A 16,453-nucleotide genomic window follows, 5' to 3' on the forward strand; every position below is an offset into this window, starting at 1 on the left:
CTGGACTCAACATGAAAGGGTCTTATTTTCTATTTCTACGCCCCTCCTCCTTTCATAGCTATTTTTTTCTTTACATGTCTTTCTAGAAGCCCGTGAATCCAGCAGGTGTCTCTATTTTAGTCTGAACTCTTAGTGACAGCATACTCCAAGGTCAAAATCCCCAAACAACCCCTCACAGACAGAGACAAACACACACACACACACACACACACACACACACACACACACACACACCTTGTTTGCCCTGCAGTCCAAACAAATATCTGCTCTGATGATGACACCTGCAATGGACAAGAGGACAAGAAAGATGACAAGAGAGACACGATGAACACAGACAGACACAAAGGTAAGCAGAGCACCTAACGGAAGCAAAAACCTCCCTCTTTTCTTTCTGCCTGCTGCACACCTTTGAGGCCAGCCTTTCTTGTAGCCCACCTTAGGAAAACATCCGTGCCCCCACACGATGCTGAGCCTTGTGTTTCCTTCTGTCTTTAATCTTAGTGAAAAGAGCTTTTAACAAGGCTAGGGAGGATGAGGGGATGTGCCAAAGCAGAACAAAGGCAGGGAGGAACTAGGATAGATTGTAGCAGAGTGGAAGGTTCTGTAATTTATCACCTGTTGCCCTTGGGCAGCCCTGCACTCCAAGCCCTGGGCTGTGCTTGTGCATGTGTGCAGAAAGGTGATGAATGATAAAGCAAAGAACAAGAAAACAGAAATTCCTCAGTCCTCTTAAATCTCAAAATACATTGCTTTGAGCAATTATTTTCAGGGTAAAGTAGTCATCTGCTTGCCAAAGACATCACATTTACTGTATGCATAACTCACAGATTTTGATACTAAGTGTGTGTGTGTGGGGGGGGTCAACGTGTATCAGTTTCCATAGCAGTTACATACAGGATAAGAGGACCTGGGAGAGGTAAAGCTGTGGAATAAGGCTTCAGTATCTAACCAGGTTAGACTACACTTTGCTGTGTCTAGAAAATTCAGGTCTCAAGTCCCTCAGCGCTGTGTAAAGGGCGCTAAAGTTCCTTATCTTTGCCTGCCACCTTGTGGCTAGACTGTATACAGACATAGGCCTATATAACTACAGAAATACTAGCCTATTAACAATGCTTGACTTTTAGACTATAGGCCTTAATGGAAATAACCGAATCAAATCATTCTGAATAAAGACTAAGACTGCTTTGACTGACATTGAGAAATAGCCTACTGCTAATTGGGCAAATACTGGCTTAACCAACTAATGCTGCCTTCCAGTTCTCGAAGTGAGCGCTTTCTTATCTGTACTGAACAATACTCGCAAATTTAAATTAATTAGCGACAAAACCAAATTCTAACTGTGGTGCAATAGCCTTTTTGGTATCTTTTTTTAAATGAACAGGAACACACTTTTGACAAACTGAAGTAGGCTACACAAGTGCGAATGTAGCCTATTGATAAATTAGCCAATTACTTTCTATTTAAACTACAGGGGCATTTATGGGATTTTTGACAAATATTTAAAATGTGGGGCATGTACAAACCACAACTAATTTCTCTTCCAAAGAAACCCCAATTTATTTTCTACTCCACTTTGTCGGGTTGGTCGTATTCGGTCTTTTCAAAATTCCTACACGGCCAGGAACACACGAAGGCGACGTATGACGTAGGACGCAGCTGCCGTGCTGATTGTGGTCGGAGCTAGTAAAAAACTAGAAAGGAAGGAATCAGGAAATCTCTGGCATCGTAGATAAACACCGTGAAGAGGTGTGAACCCAGCGAGCACACAGCTGTCACAATACCAACAGTAAAAAGACCCGATTGAGTCCATCATACAGCGAGGGTCAACATGTCTGAGACATACGGTATGTTTATGCGGGCGGACAGGCTGTAATTTCATGCTTGCTAGCTGTTAACGTTACATACACACTGCTCTGTGGTGTGATGAGACTGACTGGCTCGTTGCTAGTTAGCTAGCTAGCTACATGGTTAGCTTAGGTTAGCTGCAGGCTGCCACCTCACCATGTCTGGTTGTTTTAATAGTGATAACCAACATTTGATGCTGCTGACATTTCATTCAAAGGAACCGGTGTATTGTAAGTGCTAACGTTATGTGTGTATTACCTGACACCTCGGTCCTACGATGGCGGAGTGCATTGCTTCCTTAAACGGCTGCAAGCAAAGAGATGGTGATACATTTCTAGGTAAAAGTTGGGCAAACTTTGACACAACGCGTCAATCATGTCGATACATGAAGTATATGTGTTTGCAGACGCTGTGGTAACCTGTGCATATTGAAATTAAAGCAGATTAGGTGACTTTACAAGCTGCAAGAATGTTGCATTCAGTCTTAAATGCTGTGTATTTTGTACGAGGTAGCTCTTGGCTACAAGGCCTGTATGAGGAAGTTGGATAGCTGTGGCTAAACCTACCTCTGTTACCTGTAGAGCAGCAGCTGTTAACGTGTCTCAGTGGTTTTTATACCACATCTGTTCACATCCTGAATCCATGTAACTTCACTTCTGTCTGCACTTCAGCCAATCTACATTAAAAGTTCACGCTGACAGAAGAAATGGTTGCACCTGACTGTGATCATTGACATTATGACAGACCACCAGTAACGTTACTACTGACAGAAAGTTGATACTATCGACATACTATCAGTGGCACAATAGGCCTGACACTGTAGACCCAGTTATTTTGAAATGGCACACCATCATCCTCTGCTCTCTCACACACACTCCATCTATTTCTACTGTTACCCTGTCTCCTTCATTCCTTTATCCCAATGGGCTGTATTCAGGTAAAAGTGCCAGCACTAATGGTAGCTGTAATAGCCTTTTTATTGATTTCTGTCTCAGTCTCCTGTGCGGTCTCCTCAAGTGGAGGGCCAGTAGTGGAACTGGCAAAAAGCAATATGAAGTACATAGCCAAGTTTAATGGGCCCATAGTGAATTAATTAGTTTTGAATTAATTTGGTATTTGGTCTGTATGGCACTCTTTCAGTAGTTTATCTTGTATAGTTACAGAATATGGTTTATATAAGAATATAGAAGTATAAAAAAATATGATCTGGCAGTTTTGAAATATCAAGGCAATTTTTTCAGAGCAATTTTGAGTCCGGCAATCACTAATTTTAAAAAGCAAAATATATCTTACTAGACACTTTGTTTGGTGTTATTGGACAATTTTTCGTCGAGCGTCTGAGCTAACCAATTTTTTTTTTTTATAATCCATATTGCTTTATGTAGGCAATATGTGAGTAGATACTGGAGCTGCAACAAATGATCATTCATTTTCATTATTGACTAATCTATCAGTAATCTTTTTAATTAATTGCTTAGTTTATACAATTTCAGAAAATAGTGAAAAATGTCCATCTTGTATTTGATGTTGGCCTTTGTTACATATGACTTTTTGTATCGTATTTATTATTTATATTTATTACTTGTGGAATTAAATCTAATCTCTCCAGTTTCCATATTTTCCTTCTGTCTTGTGCAATAAGGCAGACCTCATGTAACTTCAAGTGCAAATTCCCTGTGCACTTTGTCATTCGATCAGAGGACACATCAGACCTAGGTAGATCTGGGCCTGAGTGTTTTAAGTGTTATCACAGTGTAAGTGAATGGAGATGACAGTGTTAGTCTGTTCCCTCAGGGGTTATTTAATATTGATGTGTAAAGATACAATAGCCTAAAAGGCTGCTGTTGAGAGGGCAGCACTGCATTCTTCTCTCCCCATTGCTTTGACATATTGACAGCTTGATTGTTGTATGCAGATCTCGCATGGGAATTATGTGATGTCTGGGAAGATGCTGAGGCAAGCTTTCAAAACGGAGTGGTTAGCTTTAGATTCTGTCAATTCTGCTGTCATGACCGCTGACAAGGTGTGGTTGTAACACTGACTGCTGTGGCAGTGGAAAACTAAGTGCACGTAAGCTCCTTTTGCTTTTATTTAGCAGTTCTGTTACAGTGAATTTGACCTCCAGCTTGTGTTGCTTGAGAAAACACCCGCTTCAACAAACAAAGGTGCACCATAAACTGAGGTGGTGGCGGTGTGTGTTGGCCGATGAGGGTGGCTCTAAGAGCACTAGCATTAAACGTTTAAATGCCACACACAAGCTAAAGATCAATATTATTTGCTCCTCTGTTTCTACTAAACTACTGTTTCCGTTGACCTTGGGTGGAGCTGAATACTCACAGGATGTTCACCTTGCTGCTAATCTCAACAGTACTCCCTAATCATGTGCAGGCCAGCACAATTGCACACTTGTCTTTTAAATTCCGACTGACGCAGGCTCTCGGGAGGAAAGGTGTAGTTTGCAATCATTATTTGCTCTCACCGTCTCGGGATTTCCTGTCATACTTTTACTTTATTTCTCTGCATTACTCACAAACACAAACTCAGTTATGATTCTCACACATAGACACACTTTTCATTTCTTCAATCCCCACATTGTTTCATATCTAGTTGGAACTGAAGCCCAGCCTACGTATGTAAATGCCCCCTGCACTATCTTTGGTCATAGCCCACAAAGGCTGTCTGTATTGTGAATGGCCTTGCATGTCAGGGGCCCGAGTCATTTGGGCTTTGAATCGTATGCGTGGGTTGGGTTGTACTCTCCGGAGTAAGTGCCCACTCTCCACAACAACAACAGCAACATCTGTACAGCCAGCTGGCTGTGGTCATTCAATCCCTGCGCAAGTCGGTTAACCTAAGCCACATTCAATAACTCTAAAGCTTTAGATTTGCTCTAATGACAACTTCAAACACTGTAATTTTTCACCTCCAGACAAACAAGCATATTCAATCAGAATCATAAGTAGCAGGTTATACTGATTACATGCAAGGCTTTGTGATTAGTAGGCTAATTAGAGGTTGTTGGATGCTGTCCAAGTAGAAGCTCAATGGGATTAAGAGGAAATCTAAGGATTGTCTCTGAGGATTGACACGCAAAGAGCAGCCGGTTCAGATTCTCCCTTGACGTCGGTGTTGCATTGATCTCTGCCTCCTCTCCTCTGCTTGCAGACTTCCTGTTTAAGTTCCTGGTGATTGGCAGTGCTGGGACAGGGAAATCCTGCCTCCTTCACCAATTCATTGAGAACAAGTGTAAGTGTTTTCCCTGATTTAAATCTCATCAGTCACATCTGGTTTCATAAGAGTGAAAACATAATTGTGCTATTACACAGACACACAGAAATTGACGTAGTCACGATTAGTGTTGTTGATTTATAGAGTAGTTTCATGACACACACATACACACACACACACACACACACACACACACACACACACACACACACACACACACACACACACACACACACACATATAGGCCTACACACCCCCCTCCCCCAAATTAACCCTCTCCCTCTGTTGTGCAGTTACACTGCTATTTTTTTATTTATCTTTTTATTGTGTCTGTCCACATTTGAAACATTCACCGTAGGTCATTATTGAGCCAGCCAAATATAACACGTGACATGACATGACCACTGTTCTCTGGCTTAGGGACCTACAAAGAAAGTACATTACTACATTTTTCAATAAACAAATCAAATTAGTTAGTTAGTTAGTTAGTTAGTTAGTTAGTTAGTTAGTTAGTTAGTTAGTTAGAAGAATTGGGAATCTATCAAAGGTGTTTTTTTTTTTTTTTTTTTTAAACTATCATTTAGGTCTGTTTTGTTTTTTTAAAGAGGCACTGTACCCTGAAAAAAATTACATTTCTTCTCAGCTGTAGTATTTTATGGTTAAATTACATTAAAGTAACACTTACTGTATACTGTAATCCAATAAAAGACCCTAATTAACAATTGCTTCAAAAATTTAATTAAATCTACCGTTCTCTGACAGTGTCAATACAACTGAACATAATAAACTTCACAAAGTCAGGGTTTATTGCAGGGCTGTTGGATTGCATTAAATTGTACGTGTCCATAATAAACCTGTAACTCAGTTTATCCGTTATATCAAAACATTGGAACTGTCCATTGAACTTTAGAACTGAAGATGTTGATAAGTAAGCTAGTAAGTAGCCTAGGTAACCAAGGCAGTATGTGCTAAACATAATTATTCAAACTTGTTATACTCACACACATGCTTGTATTCATTTGATTAAACCCTGTTAAGTCCCTGTGCTGTCACTGGAGAGAGAGAAAGGGGGGGCAGGTTGACAGTGTTAATCTCATCTAGACTCTAATGTGGATGTGAGGCGTTTGACGATAACAAATTAAGGTCTTTTCAGCACACCAGCATATTATAGATTAGAGGTAAGATTTTTGGAGTGGAGTTGAAAGTGTTGTCTCCATAGCGGCTTCTCTTTAAGCAGCACATATCGTTTTGCCAGAAAAAAAATAAAAAAAACAATGGCAGAATCGTGCTGAAGTTAGTTGTTCTGCTGTGCTATTACCTCATGTTCTCGCCCCTTTTTCACTCTACCTCTTCTCTTTGCCTTCATGTTGCAGTTAAACAGGACTCCAACCACACCATCGGCGTGGAGTTTGGTTCCAGAGTGGTCAATGTTGGTGGAAAGACGGTCAAACTGCAGATCTGGGACACTGCGGGGCAGGAGCGATTTCGGTAACTGTCTACAATATTTCCTGCTCCGGGTTTGGCAAACATTTTTAGAAATACAAGGTTAACCTAAATTACTGAGCAGGCATGCTGTCTTTGGGCAACATTTAGTTTCAAATGGTTGCCCACAGATCTAATGTGGAGATGTCACAGTCTCTGGCAGCTCCATTGGACTAATAAAAAAGTGTTTGACTAAAAATAATAATTAAAAGCAAGAGGCAGTTTCTTATTAACCTTCCCCAGCCAACTTTTACCAGCTTGATATTGATACTGTGAATACATAATTTTTTTTTCCTGCGTTCTCTCCACAGTTCTGTTACACGCAGCTACTACAGAGGAGCAGCTGGCGCGCTTCTCGTCTATGATATTACCAGGTAAAACAATCCCTGCACTTACTGTCCTTCTACCTTTCCACAAATGAATTATGCTGCAAATTTGTCTTAACATAATGAACATTTACAAGTAATGTTCTCCATATTTTGGGATATAGACACAAGCACATTACTTTCATTTACCTGCCAGTGCAGCAAATGTCTCCCAAAATAATCAATTAAAAACTACCCAGAAAACACAACATCGTGGTTGGACATTCACAGCAATGACATTTTGATCCGTTGCAGTTGGATCTGGCTGGACTTGAAATTTAAATTAACCGACCCATGAAACTAGTACTCACTTTATTAGTATGAGCACCTTTTTATTGTTGTTTTCAGTCTGAGAGGTGTAAAAACAACAACAAAAAACACTATAGTGTAGGGGTGGGAATCACCAGAGGTACCACGATACGATATTATCACGATACTTAGGTCACGATACGATATTATTGCGATTTTAAACATATTGCGATATTCTGCAATATATTGCAATTTATTACCTTTTTTCCAACTTAATTAAGTCCCCAAAGGAAAACTTTGTCAACATCTGTTTGTTCATCTCACATGAATTTTATTGCTGTAAAATGTGACTGTCAAGCTCACTAACTAACAAACACTTTCATGAATATGTTATAAATGTTGTATACACCTGGCAAACTGAACTGTTTGCATTTTTAATTAAGGTGGACTAGACTGTAATACAAACAGGTATGCACTGCTGTGCTACTACAGGTATTTTTTACAATGCAACTTGTACAAAAAAAGTTGTGCAGGCCCTTCAGCCCCTTGGGAATTAGAAAGGCAATAACTGTTAAATTTAAATAAAATAAAACTTGTAGCCTTACATTCAAACAAATTGTTAAAATTAAATAAAATGCAACATGTACTCTTTAAACAAAATGTGCTACTGTTTGCTGCCAACCTTGGTACAAAAAAATTTTCAAAAACATTTGGACAGTGAAGGAATGTCAGCATTCTTGCTCAGAAAGAGGAGCTGATCAACATGCTCTGAGCTCAGAGTGCTCCTTTGTGCTGTGACAATGTCTCCAGCCGTCGAGAAGACCCTTTCGGCTGAGACGCTAGTACCTGGGATACAAAGGTATCTTTTTGCCAGCTTGGCCAGGAAAGGATAGACTCGCTCATGTGATTTCCACCAGCTTAGTGGCTCTTCTGTGAGAGACAGTGGTGTGACCTCCTGGTATCTTTTCACTTCCTCCTCAGCTATGGCAGTTAATGATTTTGTTGGGGCTCCAACATCACCATAAGTCTGACCAAGTAAGTCTGTTAGCCCACATGACTTCCTCATCTTGGCTGGTCCAGGTTCCTCTTCAGTATAGCCAGGTTCGTCCTGATGCTCCTGGACTTCTGGCTCAGAGATGGTCTGCAGTCTAATTTCTTCCTGTAGAATTCACACACACACAGAAGGAGAGAATAAATATGTACTGTATCTTTAATTAAGTATGCAGAAAATTTTTATATTTGGTAATTTATACTTTGTCTTTATTTTTATTTTTATTTTTTTAATCTTTACTAATATGACTACAATATTAGTAGAGAGTGACATGTGGGTTAAAAAGTATTCTGCTTCTATTATTTTGATTACCTGAAGGGTTACTGCCTCGGCAACCACTCTGGCAAAGGTGTCCTGTCTCTCCTCTGGGGACAGGAATGGCAGGGTTTTAAACCGGGGGTCCAGGGATGATGCTGTGTAGAGGGTGTTCTTCTCTGCTGCACTGGCATATCTCTTTTTAAGATCTTGACAGATGCTTTGTTTGACGTCTCTGATCAGCGCTGTGTCACCACTGTTGTCCTGTGTGTTACGCAACAACTGTGCGAGCAGCGGCGGGACGAGTGAGCGAGTAGGATTCTTTTCCTCGGACATCACAGTGGTCGCCACTTGCATCGACTTCAATGCCCGCGCAATTTCTTCAGCGTTCCCAATATCAGACTCATTCAATGTGAAGACATCTGTGCTACTCTTTCTTACTTCGGGAGACAACAGCGCTGCACAAACGGCAGGCTGCTGTTCAAGAAACCGCAGTAGCATTTCATAAGCACTGTTCCATCTCGTGCTGACATCAGTCTTCGGTTTATGGGTCGGGAGCTGTAACATCATCTGTTTTTTTCTCCAAAGCGTGGTTTGCCACCGTGCTTCTGTTGAAAAAGCTGGTTATTCGCCGTACTCTCCCCATGAGCCTGGCCACTGCTGGCAGATTTAACGCGCGCTGCGACGCCAGATTCAGCGTGTGTGCGAAACACTTGACGTGGAGGTGTCCCGCTAACTGAACGGCAACGGCCATGTTAGAAGCGTTGTCGGTGACAACCACCAGGTTTTTGTCTGCAATCCCCCATTCCCGTGCTGCATTTTTGCAGAAGGTTAGCAATGTTCGCCCCGGTGTGACTTTCGTGTACTGCTCTCGTTTGGAGAACGTGAGACAGCAGTTGCCAGTCTTCTGTGAGATAATGAGCTGTTAATAGTCACATAGGAATCCACTGCCCGTGACGTCCATGCATCACAAGTCAATGCAACACGTTCTGTCGAAGCTTAACTTCTCTGTAGAGCTTGGGTACGGCTGTATCCGTGAAAAAAACGGCGCGACGGAGTCACGTACCTTGGTTCCAGTGTTTTTAGCAAGTGACAAAATCCCTCATTTTCCACAACGTTGTATGGACGCAGGTCTTTGCACATGAAGTAGGCGATGGCTTGAGTTATTTTTTTTAGCTCGCTCTGAATTGGGAGGTAGCTTTGTCAAGCTAAGTGTGTCCAGTGTTGGTTGGTTTTTCGGCGGAGCTGGTTTAGCATTAGCTTTACCGTCCTCGGCTAACGCTAACTCTGGATGGTGCATATACTGCGTTTGAGATGAGCCCTCATGTTTGTGGTATTCCCTGAGTATTTTATTTGCATACGACACTCCTTGCAAATCCCATGTCTCATGTCCATCTCACTTGTCCCCTCCTTGTTAAAAAATCCGAAAAAAGTCCGAACGTTTGATTTAAACGCAGATTGTGCATTTCTGATTTCTTTCTCTGACGCTGCCATGTTTATTTTATCTACATCCTCCTGCACGCTGACAGTCACCCCGCTGACCTCACCCGAAAACAAACAGCGCCATCTGGTGGACTGAATAAGCAATTTATTTTATTATTCTACTACCAAAAAGTTAAATTCTCATGTGCAATTTAAATAATAAAAGATCGATACTTGGCGTCTGTGTATCGATACAGTATTGCCACGGAAAATATCGTGATACTATGCTGTATCGATTTTTTCCCCCACCCCTACTATAGTGTGTTTATACCACCTCCAGAAATTGTGCAATTAGACAATTAGATGACTATGTATGTACTGGGACCCACGCAGTGAAATATGAATACCAGAACCCACCCATAGAGGGGTTGTGAAATCAAGATGGAGTGAGGAGAGTAATGCAGAGAGACAGGAATGTAATAAAGTTTGTGTTAGTAAGAATGTATGTGCTTTGTGGAGGGAGAGATGGAGCGCAGAGTGGCGGGAGCTGTAATATACAGGCATACACTCTGGCAGGCTGCAGCAGTCGGGAAAGCAGAAGTCCATCACAGAAAGTGTCACCTGCGGAGGGGGGGGAACAGGGAAAGTGGAGGGAGAAAAAACGGCAGGGGGGGGGATGGGGTTGCATGAGGAGGAGGAGATGAAAAACAAGGGAGTGAGTGGGCAATGGAGACATTTATCACTTCTCACAGGTGAAAAGGTTAGCATGAAGATGGGACACAAAAGAAAGCGAGAGCATGGGAATCAGATTGCAGCTGCATGTGGATGAGGAGTGACGTCAGTCTTGGGCTGTTTGTGAAAGCAGCTGTTAAACATCATTCTGCTGACCCACACCCTTCTGCTCACCCCACTGGCCCAATATTACCATGAACACCTGGGGCCTGTCTCCAAGGTGAGCAGTGGCATCAACCCACAGAAGTTTCCATGAAAGTCCTGTGACTATCTTCGCTGCCCAACAGACCGCTCTACGTAATCAATCTAGTGAGCTGAGCAGAGAAACGGACTAGTTTCACACCATACTTTCTTGACTAACTAGTTACTTGGTAATTTTCCCTGAATAGTACGAGGGGAGGGGTTAGCACAAAGACAGAATAAAATCCATCATATCAATCCATACATTTAACATTTTAATTGGTTTGGCAAGTTAAACACATTTTTCTTTGATAAAAAAGGTGTTAGCGCCCTATAACACTGAACGATCCTTCACTTCATATTTTGCATACAGTAACCCTTTGAAGACATGGTCCTTGTGATATATCTGAGATGCTGCTACTTATGATGTCGGCAGCTGGTAAAAAAGTATTTTGTCCTTGAATGGAAATAACCTGCAGCTAGTAAGTTTTCATATATAAAGTTATACATGCATATTTTAGAATAGAAGTAAATTCAAAATTGAAATGAAATTGAATTGGGAATGCATTACTTGCAACATAAAGTTAGGGGTCCCATGACATTATGCTTTTATATAGACCTTAGTGGTCCCCTTATACTGTATGTGAAGTCTCTTCCCGAAATTCAGCCTTGGTGCAGAATTACAGCCACTAGAGCCAGTCCCACAATGAGCTTTCCTTAGTATGTGCCATTTCTGGTTCTGTAGCTATGGAGGGTCGGGGTGTGGCCTTGACCAACTGCCATTTTGCTTGCCATGATGTGTGTCTCTCTCTCTCATGGGTGGGCTAAATTATCTGGGGGGTGCAAAGCCGAGAAAGGGGAGGTAACCTTCCTCCTTATGACCTCATAAGGAGTAAGATTCCGTCCTATCTGAGCTTTCATTTTCTCAAAGGCAGAGCAGGATATCCAGGGCTTGGTTTATACCTATCGTCATTTCTAGCCACTGGGGGACCATAGACGGGCTGGGGGAACTCATATTAATGATAAAAAAACCTCAAAGTGACATTTTCATGCTATGGGACCTTTTTAAGAGTACTTTAAAGGACCACATATACAAAATGTGTATGTTTCTTGGACCCTTGAGGTGATGCAGACACTGAAAATCATTTGAGTTTAACGTGTTACAGGGCAATCTTTTACACCTAACAAAAAACCATTGTGCCACACTATGTGTCCATCTGTCCTGTCCTGTCTTACAGTCGGGAGACATACAACGCCCTAACCAACTGGCTGACAGATGCACGGACTCTGGCGAGCCCCAACATTGTTATTATCCTGTGTGGCAACAAGAAAGACCTTGAAGCAGACCGAGAGGTGACCTTCCTGGAAGCGTCACGCTTTGCTCAGGAGAATGGTAACTGATGATCTCACTTTTATTATCCTTTTTGTCTGTATTCATCTGTACGCTTACTTTCCATAATTTGTGCCACCCCATCCTGTTTTTGTTTCCATTTTTTGTCATCCATTTTGTTTCCCTCTCAGTCTTTTTCACACTTTCCTTTTTTCCTCCACCTTTTTTAATGTGTGCTTCCTTTTTTTTGTTTGTTTCACCTATGTAGAGCTGATCTTCCTGGAGACCAGTGCTCTGACAGGGGAGAATGTTGAGGAGGGTTTCCTGAAGTGCGCTCGCATCATCCTCAACAAGATAGATTCAGGTACGCTGCTCATTTATCACGTCTTGTGATCTCTGTGCTTGAGTGCGTGAAGCCCTGTGGATCTGCCTTTAGTCTTACTACGTATACCGGTAGGTCTGCATCGCTGACATTTCTCTTTACGGTTCATTTCAAAGGCGAGTTGGACCCGGAGAGGATGGGTTCAGGTATCCAGTATGGAGATGCTTCGTTGAGGCAGCTGCGGCAGCCGAGAGGCACCACCACCACACAGAACAAGCAGCAGTGTAATTGCTAGGGATCGGGGCCCCGCCCTCGCCTCAGCCCACAGGCCCACACAGACAGGACGCCCTCTACAGGTCAGTGGCATGTCATCAACTCAGGCTGGTGGTACTTTTAAAGGAGAATTCCGGTCGATTTCAACACGTAGCTCTGTTGTTTGTAAATTTGGAGTGCTGTCAGTAGCGAGAAAAACGATCGGAGTCCTGTGGTGTTGCCTACACCGTTTTATCCTCCTGCTACAGTTTGCACCCAGGAGACTGAAACATAGCTAGTTTTAAACGGGCTTTTAGCCTCTTAACATGTTCAAAATGTCTTTACAAGTGCCTACCCATGTGAAGTGATTCCTTCCGAGGGAACACAGTGAATCTGACTGCAGTAGATGTGAAAGAAAATGCATAAAAGTTGGGCTAATTCAGCTCTGTTGAGTTCCGGTGTTGAGACGGCAAGATTTGGGGACAGTCTACAAACTACAACACCGAAAAGAGATGCAACAAAAATATTTATTAATTTATGATTAAATAAGGTAGTGTCTCCAAACTTACCTTAATTATAACTTGTCTCCTGCTAGGTGTTCTACAGCACTTACTTCAAATAAGCATATGCCTATTTTTTTTTAATATATTTTTGTATCTCTTTTTGGTGTTGTAGTTTTTAGACAATCCTCTTTTAATAAAAAAAATAATAATAAAAAAAAAAAATAAAAAAACTTGCATCAGTAAGATAAGAGCATGTCAGTGATCACCTTCCTGTCTCCTTTCTCTCCGGCGCCAGGTGTTTTTTGGTGTGTGGGACCCTTCTCTCTGCAGTCTCACACACCTTTGATCACCAGAATGAGTGGTCATGGAGATCACTGCAACCCCTGACCCCTGACCTCTGGTAAGACTCTGTACTTCTAACCTGAGGGGGGTCAGCTTTGCCCCTGTGTCTGGGCAGGGACACCCCTCCGAGTTAACACGCTGGGATCCTAAAGAAGAATCTTCACCTTTTTTTAAAAAAAAAAAAAAAAAAAAAAGGTTTCTCGGTGACTTACCAGACAGGGACAAGTCAAGGGTTGTGTGTATGGGCTGCCCTATTGTTGTTTTATCTCTGAGCTTTTCATTTTGATTTTAATAACACCTATATGCTTTCTATGTTCGCACATCATTGTTTGTAAATTATTACTATTGGTAAGCTATTTTGTGCATAACGATTGTTCAACCTATCAGGAAAGGAATTTCATGATTAGTTTGGTCAGTGCTTTTAAGTTTTCATATTCATAAAGGCAAGCTTTTTATTATCCATTATTTGAGTTAACTGTACTTTAAATTCAGCCTGTCATTGATAGTGACTAATTGATAAACAGTCCAAATGTATCCTCTTTATAATATAAATGAACAGATTTTGGTTTAGAGTTTATATATATATATATATATATATATATATATATATATATATATATATATATATATATATATATATATATATATATATATAAAAACAGATACAGATAATTCTTCCATATCCAAATGGAAGCAGCTGATGAGTGAGTTTAAGTGTAGTTAAGATTTTTTTAAAGTCATACAGGCCCAAATGTAGAGCCCAGTTGTTTTACCCACTCTGAGGTGTGCGTTACGTTGAGTAATTAAAATTTTTGGTCCACATTCAAATGCACTATTATGACATAGAGTGTTGGCCTTAGTAATATACTTTATATTGTGGAGCTACAGTATATTATTCCTCGTCACCATGTCTCTAAACAGTCGAAGGGAACTGCCCCATCACTCCACATAGATGAGCCTGTGGGTCAAGTTTAAAGCACACAAAAAAAGAGAGATTTTACTCCAAAGTCTGCATCATCAGACTTAGCCTATGGTAAAGTCCCAGTGTCTCTGGTCCTATCCTACCTATTAAAGTTAAGAAAGGGTCATCAGTCTTTGCAAAACTAACACTGCCTTTTGACTCCTCCTGCTGGGCTTTTTTTCTCCATTTGTTTTTGACTTCCTTTTAATTCACATTGCGCATTCTGCGTAAGGGACGTCACAGGAAGCCACAGTTGGTTTGCGTCAGTGCCATGTTTGGGGAAACTTTCGTGCTGCCCACTCAGTTATCTCATAGAGGCTTGACACTGTTTAATCAAGCAAGGTTGTAAGTGTGCCTTGATAAAAGTCAGGATGCTGTTTTTAATCTTTTTTTTTTTTTTTTTTTTTTGAGGTAGTTTTCACGTCTCCTTATCAAGCAGCTCTACTCTGCTACAAAATGTCTTTGAGTTTGCCGAGCCGACCCAGATGTTTTCTCCTTAGAACAGACCCTGTGTTGCCCCAGAGAGGATCAGGGAATTTCCACTAAAACGTGGTTTCCTCTTGTGGTCTTGCGGCAGGAGAATGAAGTTTGAGTGAGTTAATAAGTTAAAAACATCCCGCCCCACTGTTGAGTCAAAGGCACTGCTTCTGTCTGAACCACTGAGAGCAGATCATACTGACCCAGCCAAGAGGAGATCAAAACAAACCGTATCTTCTCCTCTGGTGTTAGCATATGTTCTCCCATACAAACCATATGCGTTTTTAGGTGAGCCAGCACACTGAACAGGAAAAGCTGGTATGCAAACATGAGATAGTAAAGGATATCAAGAGACAGGTGGTCAAAGGTTTTTATTAGTTTTCATAAAATATTGGCATTGTGTGATAGTTTGTCTACTTCTGCAAGTGCACTTTTACTTTTGAATTTTGATGTTTTGTTATGTTTATATATGCTGCAGCAACTATAGAATTGTACATTTTATTTTACTTGAACGGTATACTGTAATAAAGATTTTAATTGTAGATGTTATCATTTCTTACTAACTAACAACTGAGATTCTTCATTTGATTTCCTTGTTTATGCTGACGCAGGACAAGGCTGCTGTAGCAGTGAGAACTGCTGCTGTCTGAGGTTTGTTTATTGCCCGCTGCTGACGTGGAGGTAGCGATGAAATGATATGTTCACTTCCTGAGCTGTAGGAGTCCGTCAGCAGCGACTCCGATCACTCATATTCCCAAGTCATTTATATTCACTCAAGTCCTTCAAATGGTTGAATGCTGTTGACCCAGAGTCAGCTTGCATTAATCTGTATTCATTGTACAGTTCATAATAAGCAGTCATCAAAATAGAGAGAGAGCCATAAGAGCATCATTTTTTTCACTTCCTGTCTAGATTCAATCATGTGGTGAACGCAATCCAACTCAGTTGTTGCTTAGTAACTAATGTCATGTAATCAACCCAAAATACTACTGTACATCTCAAGTAACCTATACTGTAAATAAGATTTTGTCTATTTAGGGTGACTGTTGCTCATTGATTGTAATGAATATGCAATTCCCAGTAAACTGCTTGTTTTTTCAGTTAGTCCTTTTCACCCGTCTCCTGGATGTTAATGTTGCTATCTGTGTGTTGTCTCAAAGTGACTATAGGTTCATGTTAAAGAGCTTGGTTTGTTGCCCAAGGGAGTGAAAGTACATCCAATCCTGAACATAGGTAAATCTTACTACTTTTATTTATTTATTTATTTATTTTTTAACTCTCCTGTGAGCAATAACTTATAACACATCAGGTGTATAGGAGGCAGCTGACTTAACAGAGCCTGAAATTTAACAATCGAGTCCATGTACGTGATTCATTTTCCTCATATTTCATTCTTCAGTGGAGTCATTTCTTTCAGAGGCAGTCAGGGTGAGGTTAGGATATCAAAGGACTCATAA

At 41.1% G+C, this 16,453-nt stretch overlaps 2 protein-coding genes across 2 annotated transcripts; one reads left to right on the forward strand and one right to left on the reverse strand.

Annotated features, from left to right (window-relative positions):
• Positions 1–1,661: 1,661 nt before the first annotated feature.
• Positions 1,662–14,125, forward strand: rab4b (RAB4B, member RAS oncogene family). Its single transcript, XM_028574501.1, has 8 exons — positions 1,662–1,844; positions 5,011–5,091; positions 6,447–6,561; positions 6,867–6,929; positions 12,048–12,202; positions 12,408–12,503; positions 12,638–12,817; positions 13,512–14,125. The coding sequence occupies exons 1-7, from the start codon at positions 1,829–1,831 to the stop codon at positions 12,754–12,756; spliced, it is 645 nt and encodes a 214-aa protein (XP_028430302.1). The 5' UTR covers positions 1,662–1,828; the 3' UTR covers positions 12,757–12,817; positions 13,512–14,125.
• LOC114553262 (zinc finger BED domain-containing protein 1-like) lies at positions 7,618–9,620 on the reverse strand. Its single transcript, XM_028574500.1, has 2 exons — positions 8,533–9,620; positions 7,618–8,328 (listed from the first exon to the last, which is right to left on the reverse strand). The coding sequence occupies exons 1-2, from the start codon at positions 9,043–9,045 to the stop codon at positions 7,870–7,872; spliced, it is 972 nt and encodes a 323-aa protein (XP_028430301.1). The 5' UTR covers positions 9,046–9,620; the 3' UTR covers positions 7,618–7,869.
• Positions 14,126–16,453: the final 2,328 nt, after the last annotated feature.

The sequence above is a fragment of the Perca flavescens genome, chromosome 3 (assembly GCF_004354835.1).
Source record: "Perca flavescens isolate YP-PL-M2 chromosome 3, PFLA_1.0, whole genome shotgun sequence".
Lineage (NCBI taxonomy): Eukaryota > Metazoa > Chordata > Actinopteri > Perciformes > Percidae > Perca > Perca flavescens.

Excerpts from the sequence above, each read along its gene's own strand:
- rab4b (XM_028574501.1), top strand. Across the intron at positions 5,092-6,446 it reads CCAATTCATTGAGAACAAGT|TTAAACAGGACTCCAACCAC; the intron begins GTAAGTGTTTTC and ends TTCATGTTGCAG. Across the intron at positions 6,562-6,866 it reads GCGGGGCAGGAGCGATTTCG|TTCTGTTACACGCAGCTACT; the intron begins GTAACTGTCTAC and ends TTCTCTCCACAG.
- LOC114553262 (XM_028574500.1), bottom strand. The coding sequence starts at position 9,045 with ATGATGTTACAGCTCCCGACCCATAAACCGAAGACTGATGTCAGCACG. Across the intron at positions 8,329-8,532 it reads CCGAGGCAGTAACCCTTCAG|GAAGAAATTAGACTGCAGAC; the intron begins GTAATCAAAATA and ends TGAATTCTACAG.